Source organism: Euleptes europaea, chromosome 7 (assembly GCF_029931775.1).
Source record: "Euleptes europaea isolate rEulEur1 chromosome 7, rEulEur1.hap1, whole genome shotgun sequence".
Taxonomy (NCBI): domain Eukaryota; kingdom Metazoa; phylum Chordata; class Lepidosauria; order Squamata; family Sphaerodactylidae; genus Euleptes; species Euleptes europaea.
This window is the reverse complement of record NC_079318.1, coordinates 83,609,191-83,626,511: the sequence shown is the minus strand read 5'-3', so window position 1 is coordinate 83,626,511 and position 17,321 is coordinate 83,609,191. Positions and strand designations below refer to the sequence as shown.

Here is a 17,321-nt window from a genome sequence, read left to right as displayed (position 1 = left end):
CAAAATACCCATTGAAAGAGAGAAGTTCTACACCCCTCTTGAGTTTTTTAAGGCTATGGATTTCCCAGCCGCCTCAGACAGATCATTCCAGTGGTTTAGGGGCCACCCCCATGAAGGTCTTGTTTCTAGCTGCTACTATCCTGACTTGAAATAAGACCTGGTCAGCAAGTAGGGTCCTGTGACTTGATCTCAAAGGACATGTGGGCTTGTATAGAAATAAGTGATCTTTTAGGCCAGCATGGTGCAGTGGTTAGGAGCGGTGGACTCTAATCTGGAGAACCGGGTTTGATTCCCCACTCCTCCACATGAGCAGCAGACACTAATCTGGTGAACCGGGTTGGTTTCCCCACTCCTCCACATGAAGCCTGCTGGGTGACCCTGGGCCAGTCACAGTTCTGTCAGAACTCTCTCAGCCCCACCTACTTCACAAGGTGTCTGTTGTGTGTGGGGGAGATGATTGTAAACCAGTTTGAGTCTCCTTAAAAAAGGTAGAGAAAGTCGGCATATAAAAGCCAACTCTCCTTCTTCATCTTCTTCTTTTAAGTTTGTGTAGATTAAAGCCGTCGTCTTGAATTGGGCCTGGAAGCAGACAGATGTAGCCGGCATATCACTGGTTGAATGAAGGGCAGTCAGCTCACGTTAGGAGATGTACCTTCTTTATTGTCGAAGCCTCTGGGTTGTCAGTTATTCTTGCAACATTCCAGTGAAGTGGGCTAGGTTGAAATACTGACCTCTGTCTTTCCACCCAGTGAGCTTGATGATTGGGATGGGAGTGGGAAGATCTGAACCCAAATCTCCCTGGCCAAAGTCCGGCATTCCTGCTATACCACACACTGTTCCTCCATGTGGGACAGCAGGTTCGAATCCCCACTGGGATCACAAACAAAGTTCTTGGGCCGCAGTCACGGATTCTCAACCTAGCCTGCTTCCTGATGTGGTGAAAGAAGAGGTTCTCCTCACTGGGCTAATGATTGCCTTTCTTTTTTTCTTTTCTGCTTTCAGAAAGAAGAGAGTGAGTAGACTTTTCTCCCGTTGTTTGGTTGCCGCTTGTATTGCCGTTCTTCTGTCCACCCCACAATCGCTTGGGGGGGGTGTCTTACCCACCCACCCCATACCATGTACTCCAGCTTGTGTTGATTCTGCAGTATTGGACGGGGGGATAGGGTTGCCAGGTCCTTCTTTGCCACTGGTGGGCCGTTTTTGGGACGGAGCCTGAGGAGGCCGGGGTTTGGGGAGGGGAGGGACTTCAATGCCATAGCGTCCAATTGCCAAAGGCAGCCATTTTCTCCAGGTGAACTGATCTCTATCGGCTGGAGACTAGTTGTAATAGCAGGAGATCTCCAGCTACTACCTGGAGGTTGGCAACCCTAGGGGGGAGGGATCGAAGACCTGTGGGAAAGCCTCCAGACATTGGAGCGTGTGGCTGAAGTGGGCGAGAGAAGAACGATCATCTGTCTGATCATCCAGCGGTTGGTATGCCAGCTCTTCTGTGGTCTCTCGCCACCAGCCCTCTTCTGCTTTTTAATTCTCCCTCTGTTTCCATCTGTTTAGCTCCACCAACAAGAAGGTCATTTACAGTCAGCCTTCCAACCGGAGCGATGTAAGTAAAGAAGGGCAGGGACACCAAAGCTTTTGCCCTGCTCTTCCACAGAAGGGCATCCTTCCCCCGGTTTTGATGTGGGCCATGGTGGTGATATAATGGGGGAAGGCAAGTCGAGACAAGCGGCGCATTGCCAACCGCAGACGTGAATGAGTGATGATACACCTCGGCTCCAGCTTCTGTTGGTTGCGTCATCCCGGCAGGCAGGCGGTGACTAACGGGAGCTGCTTCTGGAGGGTGTCTCCAGCTTAGTCTCTCACAAGCTGGCTTAGCTTAGTGGTTAAGAGACTGAGATGTGGACTGGGAAGTCCTGTTCAAATCTTGTCTCTGCCATACAGCAGTCAACTTACTCCATCTTTTTATTTTTCTGGTTATTCCACAGTTCTAGACTGAAACTCCTTCAGCTACGCCCGTATTTTGTATTTAGGGTTATATATATATATGTGTGTGTGTGTGTGTATTAATCTGATGTTTCATGTACTGATATATTCACTAGATTTTAATGATCTATGCTATATGTTGTTAGCCGCCCCACTGTGGAGGGGGAGGGGTCAGGATAGAAATAAAATAAAATAAATAGAGTCAAAAGCTTATTTTAGGTTGTGGGTTCTGGGTTGTTTTTGGAGCCCATAGGTTAACCAGACTCCCTTCAAAAGAGCTCAGGTTGTTAGTATCTCTTTGCAATGCCTCTTACTTCATGAAGCAGTATGACGTAATATTGCTATGCCAAAACTTGCTGGGCAGGCTTAAGCGAGACCCTTTTCTCTTTTTCGTTCTCTCTGCCTTATCCCCTCATGGGCAATAGAAGGCTGGCCTACCTTCTGGGGCTAGTTGTAGAGATTACATGTTATGCAAAGCACTTCCAATATTGAAATGTTCAGTATTAAAACTACTAGCCGTGGTGGTTTTTAGTCCAGTGACCAAAGGGAGCCATCAGAGGTAGCTTGATGGTACATTACCATCCTCAGGGTTGGTCCTCGGAAAACATGGATGTAATGAGCTATAGCTGTGGTTTCCAAAGTGGGCAGTACCACCCCCTGGGGAGCAGTGGGATTGCCTAGGGGGGCACTAAGAGGCAAGGGGGAAGCAGGGGGCGCTAGAGGTGGGCCCCTTCAACTGTGTTGTTGAATAGGGCAGGGGTCTCTGGGGTTGAGTTTGTGGAACCAAGGGGGCAGTGGCCCGAAAAGTTTGGGAACCACTGAGCTATAGGATCCCTCCAGTGTCAGTATTCTGAATTTGTGTAGTCCGGTACTGTCTCTCTCCAATTTCCTTACACTCTCTATCATTTTCCAGGGTGAATTTAAACAGACGTCGTCCTTCTTGGTCTGATCCTCTGCCCTGGGCCTGTCTTGAGCCATGTATTAAGTCCATCCTGTTGTAAATGCTCTTTCGCGAATCCTTGTAATTAAGTGTGATTTTTAAACCTTTTTTTAAAATGTAAGAGTACTTTTACAATTTCTCCCCCCTTTTTACCTTAATTTAAAGGAGTACCTAAGAGAGGTTATTTTTTTAATGCAGTGGTTCATAATCTGGTTGGAGGCCAGAATATCCAGACCACCAACACTGCTAAATAATAACACACACACCCAGTACTTATTTGGCCCCTGTAAATTGCTCAATTGGCTTAGAGGCCGGGGGAGGGGGAGTTAAAGGCAGTGGTCCTGTGTGGGTTAGAGGAGGATGGTGGTCTGAGAAATCACTTCATCAGCTGCTTGGACCTTCCTCCCCTTTTCTTCCAAAGAAGGAGAAATTATTTACCGGGAAGCAACCAGTGGATTTGCTGCATTGGTAGAAGATGAAATGGTCACATCTGTACAGGCTCTTTCTGTGAAGGACAACCCTACGGTCACATAAGAAAGTTCCGAAACGTAATACGTTACCACCTTCTTCATTGTGGAGCTCAGTGAAATCGGCGGCACGTTGAACTCTGCCTTTGGATCCTGGCCTTATATGGCGTAAAGTTTCAGAACCAAGAGAGCAAAACATTTTATGAGGACCTTTTACAACCTGAGATTGCTACCAGTGTGTGCCTTTTTTTATAAATATTATTTGAAGTTCATGTGTAATTTTATCTGCTGACCAATTGGAATTAAAGTTGGTTTTGTTTTTTTCATTCGAGCCCTGTCATCTCTTTCTACAAGCAAGGTGATATACTTGTAAATCAGTAAACAGACCTGGAGATGGGGGAAAACCCTATAGGAAACTACCCACTGTCTTCTTAGAAAGACAAGAGAACATAACTCAAGGCACTGGCAAACCACCCCGTAAACATAGTCTGCCTAGGAAATGTCGGGATGTGACGTTACCCCATGGGTCAGGAACAGGGGACCTTTGCCTTTACTGTTCTGGGAGTACAGTTCTTAAGGATTTTTTTTACTGCTAGTTGATGGAAACCAGGCATGGTTTGGGAAGTGGAGATGGCCTTCGAGCAAAGTCAAATCAAGCGGCCCTGCTGTACTACAAGTCAACACTTCAAGAGCCAGTGTGGTGTAGTGGTTAAGAGCGGTGGTTTGGAGCGGTGGACTCTGATCTGGAGAACCGGGTTTGATTCCCTGCTCCTCCACATGAGTGGCGGAAGCTAATCTGGTGAACTGGATTTGTTTCCCCACTCCTTCACCTGAAGCCAGCTGGGTGACCTTGGGCTAGTCACAGCTCTCTCAGAGCACTCTCTGCTCCACCTACCTCACAGGGTGTCTGTTGCGGGGAGGGGAAGGGAAGGTGGTTGAAAGCCTGTTTGATTCTTCCTTAAGTGGTGGAGAAAGTTGGTATGTAAAAACCAACTCCTCTTCTGCTGGGGCCACTCAGCTCGGTGGGGCTGACGACGGGCATCAGCTCACCAGCTACATCGTCCTCCAAACTGGAAGCTGGCAAGAGTTGGTGAGCTGGCCCAAAGTGCCAGGGCTGATAAGGGATCCGGGTCAAACGGGGCCTGAGGTTTGGGCAGAGTTAGGGCCAGGGACCACCAGTAGATTATCAGATGGTTGTTGTCTCAAAAGAGCTGAAGTTGGGTCATGCATGCAAAGCATCTTATCTTTTTTTCCAAAAAATAGGCAGTGCACTTAGGCTCTGCCCCTTGCTGTTGCAGCAGCTGTGCTAGAGGGCAGGGCCTCGATGGCATTGAAGTCCCTTCCTTCTGCAAACCACGCCCTCCTCAGGCTCCACCCCAAAAAACTCTAGGTATTTCCCAACCCAGAGCTGGCAACCCTATACTTCACAGGGTGGGGTGTGCGTGTGTGTAAAGTGCCGTCAAGTCGCAGCCGACTTATGGTGACACAGTAGGGTTTTTCCAGGCAAGCTTAATCTCCAGGAAGCAGGCAACCGTGCTTGATGCCCCACATGCTTGATGTTTAGGGTTGCCAGCCTCCAGGTGGTGGCTGGAGATCTCCCAGAATTAAAACTGATCTCCAGGCGTTCGAAATCAGTTCCCCTGGAGAAAATGGTCGCTTTGGCAATTGGACTCTATGGCATTGAAGTCCCTCTCCTTTCCGAACCCTGCCCTCCTCAGACTCCCCCCCCCCCCAAAAAAAAATATCCAGGTTTTTCCCAACCTGGAATTGGCAACCCTATAAATGATGCTTGATGGCTGCTGGACTGCATGTGAATAGATGGCCCTCTGACAAATTAGGTCTCAAACAAAACTTGCGCAATTTCAAGGGGGTCAACTGGGGTTGCCAGGTCCCTCTTTGCCACCGGCGGGAGGTTTTTTTGGGCGGAGCATGAGGAGGGTGGGGGAGGAACTTCAATGCCATAGAGTCCAATGGCCAAAGTGGCCATTTTCTCCAGGTGAACTGATCTCTATCGGCTGGAGATCAGTTATAATAGCAGGAGACCTCCAGCTAGTACCTGGAGGTTAGAATTTGTTTTGTTTTAGTACCTGGAGGTTGGCAACCCTAGGTGTCACACTACTGAGAAACTTGTATTGAGCAAACATCTTTGCTAGTATTTTGTAAGTTACTTACGCAATTGCTTTGAAAGGCGATTGGATTTTTGGTAGAAACCGCAAGAGGGTGTGCCCTTGACGCCAATTAAAATTTACCGGTAGCCATTTAAATTAGCCGCCACCACCCATAAATCAAGGAAAGCTTTATTTGATGCAGCAATTAAAGCCTTCGCAGCCCTACATTCTACCTTAATTGTAGATTTGCTGAACTTCAGATTGTAAATGTTTTGGGGCAGGGAATTACCTTGTTTGTTAGCATCGCTGGTGCACGTTAATTGCAGATTAAAAATTAGGACCTACGTCTTTCTGCATAGTGTATTGGATTTGCGTTTTGCTCCTTTCAGCAGTATGTGCAGCTTTTCTTATATCTTGTATGAAGCACCTTTTAAGAGGCAGCGTGTATGGCAAACTTAGGTTCAAGTCCCCACTCTGTCATGGAAGCTTGTTGGGTGATCTTGGGCCAGTCCCTCTCTTTCACCCTAACCTACTTCACTAGGGTTGCCAACCTCCAGGTACTAACTGGATGGAGATCTCCTGCTATTACAGCTGATCTTCAGCCGATAGAGAGCCGCTCACCTGGAGAAAATGGCCGCTTTGGCAATTGGACTCGATGGCATTGAAGTCCCTCTCTTCTGCAAACCCCACCCTCCTCAGGCTCCACCCCAAAAAACTCCAGTTATTTCCCAACCCAGAGCTGGCAACCCTATACTTCACTGGGTGGGGTGTGAGTGTGTGTAAAGTGCCGTCAAGTCACAGCCGACTTATGGTGACACCGTAGGGTTTTTCCAGGCAAGAGACATTCAGAGATGGTTTGCCACTGGCTTCCTCTGCACCACTGGTTCCCAACCTGGGGTACACATACCCCAGAGGTAAGAGCCAGGACATATAGGGGTACGTGGAAAAAAATGAGTAATGGCGGGAAAAGGCATTTGAAATAACAGCAACTGTATTAATTACAAACATTTTGGTAACATGATAAGGTTGCCAACCTCCAGGTAGTAGTAGCAGATCTGCTATTACAACTGATCTCCAGCCAATAGAGATCACCTGGAGAAAATGGCCGCTTTAGCAATTGGGCTCTATGGCATTGAAGTCCCTCCCCTCTCCAAACCCTGCTGTCCTCAAGCTCCACCCCAAAAACCTCCCGCTGGTAGTGAAGAGGGACCTGGCAACCCTATAACATGAGGGGTACAATTTATGGGAATAGGCTGCGGTACACAAGTGGGGAAAAGTTGGCAACTACCGCTCTGCACGATGACCCAGGTATTCCTTGGTGGAATCCCATCCAAGTACTAACCCAGGCCGATCCTGTTTAGCTGCTAGCCTGGGCCATTACAGGGTGGTGGCTAGGGTAAAATGGAGGCACGGAGGGCAATGGTATAAGCTTATTCAAGCCCCCATTGGGGAGAAAAATGGGGTATACATGTATAAATGAAGAAAGATGTGCCAGAGATTATCTTGCCCTCTTTTGTACTTTCTTCAGCTCTGGAATCTCCTGTTTGAGATGGTGACAGGAACTGCACACAGTATCGAAAATCAGGCAGCACCGTAGCTCTGTAAAGGGACACCACAATACTGGCTGTTTTGTCAGCCTTTTATGCATGGCTGTTTCCTCGCCGTCCCCCCTCCAACAACTTCGGGTCTTTTTTTTGCATGTCGTTTCCGACTGTCAGAGGCTGTCTCGCTCTCCCTCTGCATTTCCCTGCGTTTTCAGGGACCTGTTTTATCTCAGATTTCAAAATGAACCACAGCTCACTTCTTCAGATACAGCTAGAAACTGAAGAAGTAAGCTGTGGTTCATGAAAACTCATACCCTGAGTAGGCAATCATCATGCCAACTGCAATAGGTTATACGTTACAGGTAGAGGGTCTCTATTCTTCAAACCCATGTATAATCTTGCCCGAGCAACAGAAAGAAAGAATAATAATACTAGCTGCTTGATTAGTCTTTAAGATGTGTACACTTATGTTATCTTTCTCATTACTGCAAGACAGAGACCTTTTATTTTATCCATCCCTTTTTCCCCTTCTGTATCCCAATAATATTACAAAACTAATAAAATACTATTAAAAAAGAAAAAAAGAAAGCTCCTACCCTGCCAGAAATTTTGTTAGTCTTTATGGTGCTACTGGACTCTTGCTCTTTTCTACTGCTATTGACAGACTAACACGGCGACCCGTCGTGACTTTTCGGGGTTCTGGTTTGCATGGTTCCCACCTGTATCAGGAGGATGTATGCATGGACGGCAGGTTCCCTCCCAGTATATATGGCAATAAAGCCTGAAAAGAGGCTGTATCTTTTCCCAAGCAAGGATATCTCTTTTTGGATACTCAAAAGATATTCTTGCCATCTGGTGGAATTTAGGAGTATGTACAGGTGGAAATATAAAGAAACGGCTGCGTAACAGTATGTTTGGGATATAGGTCTCTATCCCCAATGACGACTCACATCCCGCCATTGGGAGAACTGACCATTGATTCCTACTCTCTGCTTCCTATTTTTCAGCCAGCTATCAACCCATAAGAGGACTTGTCCTCTTATCCCATGACTATGAAGTTTGCTTAGCAGTCTTTGATGGGGGACTTTGTCAAAAGCTTTTTGGAAGTCCAAATACACAATATCCACAGGCTCATTCCTGTCCACATGCTTATTGATGCTTTCAAAAAACTCTAATAGGTTAGTGAGACAGGACCCACCCTTACAGAAGCCATGTTGGGTTTTGCCCAGCAGACCTTGCCCTTCTATATGCTTGACAATTCTATCTTTAATAATGCCTTCCACCAATTTACCCGGAACAGACGTTAAGCTAATTGGCCTGTAATTTCCTGGGTCCCCCCTGGAACCTTTTTTATAAATGGGTGTTACATTGGCCATTCTCCAGTCCTCTGGTACAGAGGCTGATCGAAGGGACATATTACATACCTTTGTTAGAAGTTCAGCAATTCCCATTTAAGTTCTTGAAGAACTCTAGGATGAATACCGTCTGGTCCCTGTGACTTGTTAGGTTGCAGTTTGTCTAGACGTTCTAGGACTTCCTGCCTTGTTACCACTATTTGCCTCAGTTCCTCATTTCCCCCTCTCCAAAATCTCTGTTCAGGAGAAGGAATCTGCCCTGTATCTTCAACAGTGAAGACAGATGAGAAGAATTCATTTAGTTTTTCAGCAATCGCTTTATTCTTATTGTTTGTTTTGATGTGTTTAGCAATAAGCCCCTCAAAATCTTTTTTTGCATCTCTAATTATCTCCTTGCATTTCCATTGTGCAAGTTTGTGTTTGCTTCTGTTCGCCTTGTTTGGGCAAACCTTCCAGTCTCTGAAGGAAGACTTTTTCCCCCTCTAATTGCTTCCTTCACCTTACCCATTAGCCATGGTGGTGACCTCTTGGACTTATTACTACCTTTCCTGACCTGCGGTATACAAGCTAGCTGAGCCTCTAGTAATGTGGACTTGAGTAACCCCCAAGCCTTTTCAAGAGATTTAACCCTCCCAACTGTTCCTTTCAAAATATTGTCGAAGGCTTTCACGGTCAGAGTTCATTGGTTCTTGTAGGTTATCCGGGCTGTGTAACCGTGGTCTTGGAATTTTCTTTCCTGACGTTTCGCCAGCAGCTGTGGCAGGCATCTGCTGCTGCTGGTGAAACGTCAGGAAAGAAAATTCCAAGACCACGGTTACACAGCCCGGATAACCTACAAGAACCAATGTTCCTTTCAACTTCCTCTTTACCAGTTTTCTCATTTTAGAGAAGTTCCCTCTTTTAAAGTCAAAGGTAATTGTGTGAGATTTCCCAGTCACTTTCCCACTTACATCTAAATTAAATTTGATGCCATTGTGATCACTATTGCCAACTGGCTCAACTACATCCACATCCCACACTAAGTCACTGGCAGCACCACAGAATATTAAATCCAGGATCGCCTCCCCTATGGTTGGGTCTATGACCAACTGTTTGAGCATTCATATATTGATTGAATGAAAGGTTTATCAGTCATGGCTAATGAAGATAGGATGATGTACATAAGGTCCTAAATCTTCGGAGGTTGAGGAGAAATATATTCAGGGATGAGACTGGAGGAGTCTCTGGACTGTGGATTGTTTAAAGAGTCAGAGGTCCGGTTTGACTGCTGAAGAGAGAAAAGAGGAAACCTGAGAGAACACATTGGACAGTTAGGATGCAGGCGTGACAGACTTGAGGAAGACTTGAGGAAGCTACAAGGGGCTTGGCCATACTCAACTTAATATTAACCAACGGGGAAGAGATGGTAGATAGGGTGAAGGTAGTGGAGACCTTAGGGGGAAGTGACCATGTCCTCCTAGGATTCCTTTTGCAGTGGGGGACCAAGGAAGTTCATAGCCACACATGCCTGTGAGATTTTAGTAGGGCAGACTTTAATGAACTCAGAGGCATGATGAGCATCATTCCATGGACAAGACTGCTGGAAGAGAAAGGAGCAAGTAGGGTTGCCAGGTCCCTCTTCACCACCGGCGGGAGGTTTTTGGGGCGGAGCCTGAGGAGGCCAGAGTTTGGGGAAGGGAGGGACTTCAACACCATAGAGTCCAGTTGCCAAAGTGGCCATTTTCTCCAGGTGAACTGATCTCTATCAGCTGGAGATCAGTTGTAATAGCAGGAGATCTCCAGCTGGTACCTGGAGGTTGGCAACCCTCGGAACAAGTGAAGGGTGGGCTCTCCTAAAACAGGAGCTCTTGAAAGCTCAAGCCATCACTATTCCAACAAGAAGAACACAAGGTGGGGGATCCAAGGAGCCAATGTGGATGACCAGAGGGTTCCATGATGAGCTAAGGAAGAAAAAGGAAATGTTCAAGAAATGCAGGGAAGGACATACCTCTAAAGAAGAGGATCTGCGGGTTGCTAAGCACTGTAGGTCAGCCATCAGAGAGGTCAGAGTTTGCTGAGGCTGGCTACAACAAGAAAAGCTTCTTCAGATATGTGAGGAGCAAACACAAGGTAAAAGAGGCGAGAGGCCCACTGTTGAGTGAAAACGGAGAAACTCAGAGGACAGACAGAAAGCAGCAAGGCTCAATTATTATTTTGCCTCCGTTTTTTCCTTGAAGAAGAGTATGGGCTCAGATGAACCTGTAGAGATTGTAGTAGGCAAGCCACAACATCTGGACTGCCAGTTGACAAGCAACTCTAGTTACAGAAGTTTCTGTTTATTACAGTATTGCTGGTTTTCTGTTCATTGCTTGGAAGCTCAAACTAGGGAGGATATCTGGCCATTGCCTTGTGGTATAGCTTACAGGTAAGTAATTCTATAGGTCATCAATTTAAGTCAGGCTTGGCCTACAATGTTCTTCCCATCTGTTCATCCAGCCTTTCCTACTCTCTATGATTTCTTCTTCTCAGCTGCATTTGTTCCTGGCTTCATTAAAGTCACAGGATGCAACACAGAACACACAATGTGTATCCTGCCTATAAGTTCTTAACCTCAACTGAAGATGATTTTGCAGTCTCTCGTCAGCAGCAGGTATGCTCCATACCACAGTCACCCATTTGTCTGGCCTCTAATAAGCATGCTTCTAAAACTCCTTATCTGTGATCCGTAGCTTGGCTGGGTGACAAATGAATACGGTGAGGCCAAACCAGAGCTGTTCAAAGACACAATCCACGTCATGCAACCAGTGCATTAATTAATGCAGCCCCAAAAGGCATTAACCTTTTTTTTTGCAAAGTAACTTCACCACCTGATTCGAACCCCTTCCTTAGGGTTGCCAACCTCCAGGTGGTGGCTGGAGATCTCCTATTACAACCGATCTCCAGGCAACAGAGATCAGTTCACCAGGAGAAAATGGCAGCTCTGGAAGGCGAACTGTATGGCAATATATCTCGTCAAAGTCCCTCCCCTCCCCAACCCCTGCCCTCCTCAGGCTCCACCCCCAAAATCTCCAGTTATTTCCCAACCCAGAGCTGGCAACCCTACCCATCCACGATAAGGGTGCCAGCTCCCTCCGGTTTGTGTCCTTTGCTATACCTCTTCTTTTCTTACCCCTGTATTGGCAGAGGAGGGTATTTCCCATAAGGAAATCCTTGTCAGTGTGGTGATTTCTCTGGCTTTGAGTGGCTACGGGACACACATTCATGACAGTGAATGGCAGAATTAGCTGAGTCTGCTGCGCTGCAATTCTACCATCGATTCAGACAGAGTGGTGGAGAAACAGGAGTGCCAAGGGCACAATCCTGAGAACTGAAACATATCCCAATGTATACAGACCGCTTCAATGGAAGTAAAAACTTTGAACTTGGATGTAGCCCCTGTGGAGTTTGTTCCTCATCCTGAGAAAAATGTGCTTTTAGACAGAGAAATTTTCAGGTGACGGCTTCACCGGAAGTATGTATGATCCCGCCAGAAATCCCCTGTTGAATAAGTTAAAAATAAGGAAGAAAGAAAGATCAGTATCCTGCTTGCATCCATGGCCAGTAAGTAGGGTTGCCAGGTGGATGATTTCGGCAGGCAGTTGCCCACCAATCCACCGGACTGCTGCAGCGCAGGGATTGCACATGCACGCAGCGCGATCGTTTTACTTCTGGGTCTACCCCCAGAAGCACTGCATTGCCACGGCCACTTTAGCACTCAAACCCCCAAAACGCCAGTGTTTGAGTGCAAGAGTAGCCACAGTGATGCGGCGCTTCCAGGAGTAAACCCAGAAGTGATGTGATCGCATTGAGCGCGGCCCTCCCAGCCCCAGCCCCAAAAACCTCCTGCCAATGGAGAGGCGGGACCTGGCAAACCTACCAATAAGATGCCACAGGGAAGCCCACAAGCAGGGCCCACCACAGGCAATGGCTATACAGTGGCAAGTGTTGGTCAACTGTAGTGAGAACCAGATGAAATGAAGACTGGGTTCTGTCACAGGGGAAAGTGAAGGAAGGAGATTCTCCTCCTAGGATGTGAAAGGTGGACGGTTCCACCATTTGTGGTTTTCTTAACTGTAAGAGAAGAAAACAAGGTTGCACTTTACCTGTAACTGTTGTTCATTGAGTGTGTGTGTTTTTGTGCAAGCTAGAGTTGCCAGGTCCCTCTTCACCACTAGCGGGATGTTTTGGGGGCAGAGCCTGAGGAGGGTGGGGTTTGGGGAGGGGAAAGGACTTCAATGCCATAGAGTCCAATGGCCAAAGCTGCCGTTTTCTCCAGGGGAACTGACCTCTATTGGCTGGAGATCCATTGTAATAGCGGGAGATCTCCAGCTACTACCTGGAGGCTGGCAACCCTGGTGCAAATATACGTGGGGACCATGCATGAGCAGGCCAGCCGCATACTTCACGCAGGCAGCATGAAGAGTTAGAATACACAAGGTCTGGTAGCAGTCAGAAATGAGGTTTGACAGGCCTTAATCTATTATTTCAGAACACAGCTGACACCAACATTGAACCCCACCCTTTCAGCTGCTCCCCAAAAATGCTGGGGCTGAAGAGGTGCAACCAACCACAATCTGCCCTAAGTTTAGGGTTACCAGCTCTGGGTTGGGAAATACCTGGAGATTTGGGGGGGTGGAGCCTGAGGAAGGCGGGGTTTGGGGAGGGGACGGACTTCAGCAGGGTATAATGCCATAGAGTCCACCCTCCAAAGTGGTCATAAGGGATATAAGGGGATATATGGCTACCCATGGCACAGAGTGGTAAGCTGCAGTACTGCAGTCAAAGCTCTGCTCACGATTGGTGTTCAATCCTGACGGAAGTCGGTTTCAGGTAGCCATCTCAAGGTTGACTCAGCCTTCCATCCTTCCGAGGTTAGACTAATTATTAGGGTTGCCAGGTCCCTCTTTGCCACCGGTGGGAGATTTTTGGGGCAGAGCTTGAGGAGGGAGTTTGGGGAGGGGAGGGACTTCAATGCCATAGAGTCCAATTGCCAAAGCGGCCATTTTCTCCAGGTGAACGGATCTCTATCAGCTGGAGATCAGTTGTAATAGCAGGAGATCTTCTGCTATTACCTGGAGGTTAGAAAATCAGTACAGGAGCGAGAAAAGTAACCAAGTGCAAAATAACTTTATCTATAGGCTACTTAACTAAATATAACTATGTACAGAAACATCAGACAATCAACAAGTGAAACGTACAATATGACAACAAATTACACCATCCAAGGTGGAAGAATATCAATGGAGAAAATTCTGTTTTTAAAAGTCTCTAGTAGAGTACAAACGTAGTTGTTAAGCTGTAATTCTTATAGTCTTGTATAGAAGAGGCGAGGTTCACAATGAGGAGATAAAGTTATTTTGCACTTGGTTACTTTTCTCGCTCCTATACTGATTTTCTAATCTTCTTGATACTAGTGCAGTGGTGTCTAATTTTCCTTCCATTACCTGGAGGTTGACAACCCTTCTTCTTCTTCTTCTTCTTCTTCATCATCATCATCATCATCATCCCACTTTCCCTCAGTAAGCTGGGCTCAGGGTGGCTAACTTCACAAGCTTTCTGGGGGTAAAGGGAAGATGACTGGGGAAGTCACTGGCAAACCACCCCGTAAACATAGTCTGCCTTGTAAATGTCGGGATGTGACGTCACCCCATGGGTCAGGAATGACCCGGTGCTTGCACAGGGGACTACCTTTACCTTTGATCTTTAAGGGGAAAGGTATATTTCTACAACAAGAAGGGCTGGGGAGGTGGGCCACTGCCCGGGGACTAAGGCAGGGAACTCTGCCATGTGGAAGATCAGTTGCTGCTGTGATATCTCAGCAGCGTCACAGGCAAGAGGGAAACGACAAGAGCCTGTTCCGATGAGGAAATTATAACTAAATTTTCACAAGAAAAAGGCTTGATTTGCCCAGCCCTCCCTCACTGAAAACATACAAGCCTGGCTGAGTCTGGGAACTTATAACAATATTTGGGTTATAAGGGTAGGGCTGTTCCTGTGAACTTACTATGTCAAGAGATAATTAGATTCCAACAGATGTCTTTAAAAAAAAGCCCAGTTACACTTTGGGCCCTAGCTGAAATTCAGCTGCTTTTTGTTGACTGTGGGTGTTCCCTCTTGTTGTACAGAAGACCCTGCTTCCTCCACTCAGGTTCAGCCCTATGTTCCAACATGCCTTTCAACCACACCAGTTTATCCCACACAAAATAAACGATCTGACATGTGAAAATGAGCTGATAACAGATGCAGAGCACAGTTAGGTAGTATTAGGGTTGCCAGCCTCCAGGTACTAGCTAGAGATCTCCTGCTATTACAACTGATCTCCAGCCAATAGAGATCAGTCCACCTGAAGAAAATGGCCAAATTGGCCATTGGACTCTATGGCATTGAAGCCCCTCTCCTCCCCAAACCTTGCCCTCTTCAGCCTCCACCCCAAAAATCTCCAGGTGTTTCCCAATCTGGAGCTGGCAACCCTAGGAAGGGAAAAAGCTGGGATGGACACAGAAGATGTAACCATAACTTCCTCCACATCTGCCTCAGTTTCTGTAATGCCTCCGGCAGAGCAGTGAGCACCCTGATATCTCACAACCTAATCCTAGAAGATCTGGGAATATCTGGGATGCAGGAGGCTGTGTAAGGCCAGTGTGGGCTGGAGGTAGGGTTGCCAGGTCCCTCATCAACTGGCCTGCTTCCGCCCACTGACCAGCTGAGTGTCGGCAGGCAATAAAAGAAAGCCCTGGGAGATTGCCTGCCATTAGCATGCACCTGAGAACCGTAAGTGGGAACCACTCTTTGTTGAACATATGCAAATGTTTTAGGGAAATAACATATTTCATTGAGGTTACATAAGACACTGGGAGAAAGGTGAAAATTACTCTTCATTTGCATAGAATGGGTAGGATATGGTTTTGGTCAACTAAAAGGGGTGGGGTGGATCAACACATGGCGTGTGTGCTAGGTGCCGTCAGGTTGCTTCCGACTCATGGTGACCTTAGGAATCAATTGTCCTCCAAAGTGTCCTTTTGGTAATAGCCTTGCTTAAGTCTTGCAAACTGAGGGCCGTGGCTTCTTTTATAGGGTCAATCCATCTCCTGTTGGGTCTTCTTCTCCTGCTGCCTTCAACTTTTCCTAGCATTATTATCTTTTCCAGTGATTCTTGTCTTCTCACAATGTGACCAAAGTATAATAGCTTCAGCTTAGTTGTTTTAGCTTCTAGGGACAGTTCAGGCTTGATTTGATCCAGAACCCACTGATTTGTCTTTTTGGCAATCCATGGTATCCGCAAAACTCTCCTCCAACACCACATTTCAAAGGAATCTACTTTCTTCCTGTCAGCTTTCTTCATTGTCCAACCTTTACACCCAAACAGAGTAATAGAGAATTCTGGGGCATGAATTAACCTGATCTTGGTGGCCAGTGACACATCCTTCCACCTAAGAATCTTTTCTAGCTCCTTCATGGCTGCCCTTCCCAGTCTCAATCTCCTTCTGATTTCTAGGGTTGCAGTCTCCCTTTTGGTTGATGATGGAGCCAAGGAATAGAAAGTCTTGAACAATTTCTATTTCCTCATTGTCCATCTTAAAGTTGAGTAATTCTCCAGTAGTCATTACTTTTGTCTTCTTGATGTTCAGCTGTAGTCCTGCTTTGGCACTTTCTTGGTTAACTTTCAACAGTAGTCGTTTTCAAGTCTTTGCTATTTTCTGCCAGTAATGTAGTATCATTGGCATATCTCAAGTTGTTAATGTTCCTCCATCCAATTTTTGGACCCCTTTTGACTAAATCTAATTGAGCTGTCCTTATATGTTCTGCATACAGATTGAAGCGATAGAGAGATAAAATACATCCTTGTCTAACACCTTTGCCAACTGTGCCTATTTCCTTTTAAACCAGCCATAGCTTTTCATGATTCAGTCAAAAGCTTTGCTTTAATCTATGAAACACAAGCTGATTTTCTTCTGAAATTCTCTTGTATGCTCGAGTAACCAAATTCTCTTGTATGCTCCAGTAAATTTACAATATGATCTCAAGTTCCTCTTTCTTTTCTGAATCCTGCTTGAACATCAGGCATTTCTTGTTTTATATATGGTAGTCTTTGTTGTAAGGTTTTGAGCATCACTTTACTCACGTGAGAAATTAATGTGATGGTCCAATAGTTGCTGCAGTCTTTGATGACTCGTTTTTAGGGAATTGGAATGTAAATTGACCGTTTCCAGTCTGCGGGCCATTGTTTTGTTTTCCATATTTGTTGGCCTATTCTTGTCGAGATTTTGATGGACTCCGTTTCTGTGGCTTGGCATAGCTCTATTGATATCCCATCTGCTCCTGGTGATTTGTTTCTCCCAGTTGCTATCAGTGAAGCTGCTATCACTTCACTATCTAAAGTGGTAGGTTCTTCTTCAAAAGATCCTTCTTGGAAGGAATCTGTCATCCTTTCATCTCTTCTGTATAGTTCTTCTGTGTATTGTTCCCACATTTTCTTTATTTTGTCCTGTTCAGTTACTGTATTTCCATGTTGATCTTTCAGCATGCCTAACTGCACTTTAAATTTCCCTTTTTTAGATCTTGTGGAACAGATCTTTTGTTCTTTTGTTCTCTCTTCTGTTTCTTTACACTTGTTATTGACACACATAGTGAAGGAAATGGAGTTTTTCTTAAGAATGATCCTGAGTCTGATTAAGGACTAAACAAAGTGAGTTTATTCAGAAATCACAAACTTGGTATACGACCGAGAGACAGGCTTATTTCTAACTAGAGTCCATAACTAACAGGGTAACATGCGGCCTGTTACTTCTCTCTTTCACTGTAACTAGAAAGAAGAGGAGGGGTGCATTATGAGAACAAACAAGAACACAGGAAGAGAAGGGAAAAGGATCACAACCTTTCTATCTATCTAACTCTCACACTTGCTGCCC

General features: G+C 46.1%; 1 protein-coding gene across 1 annotated transcript in view; it reads left to right on the top strand.

The window, feature by feature from the left end:
- F11R (F11 receptor) overlaps positions 1-2,944 on the top strand; it is a 41,765-nt gene extending 38,821 nt beyond the window's left edge. The window contains exons 8-10 of the mRNA XM_056853448.1: positions 1,003-1,012; positions 1,552-1,600; positions 2,894-2,944. Of these exons, the coding sequence (XP_056709426.1) occupies positions 1,003-1,012; positions 1,552-1,600; positions 2,894-2,929 (95 nt within the window). The 3' untranslated portion in view covers positions 2,930-2,944. The remainder of the gene's footprint in view (positions 1-1,002; positions 1,013-1,551; positions 1,601-2,893) is intronic.
- The last annotated feature ends 14,377 nt before the right edge of the window (positions 2,945-17,321 follow it).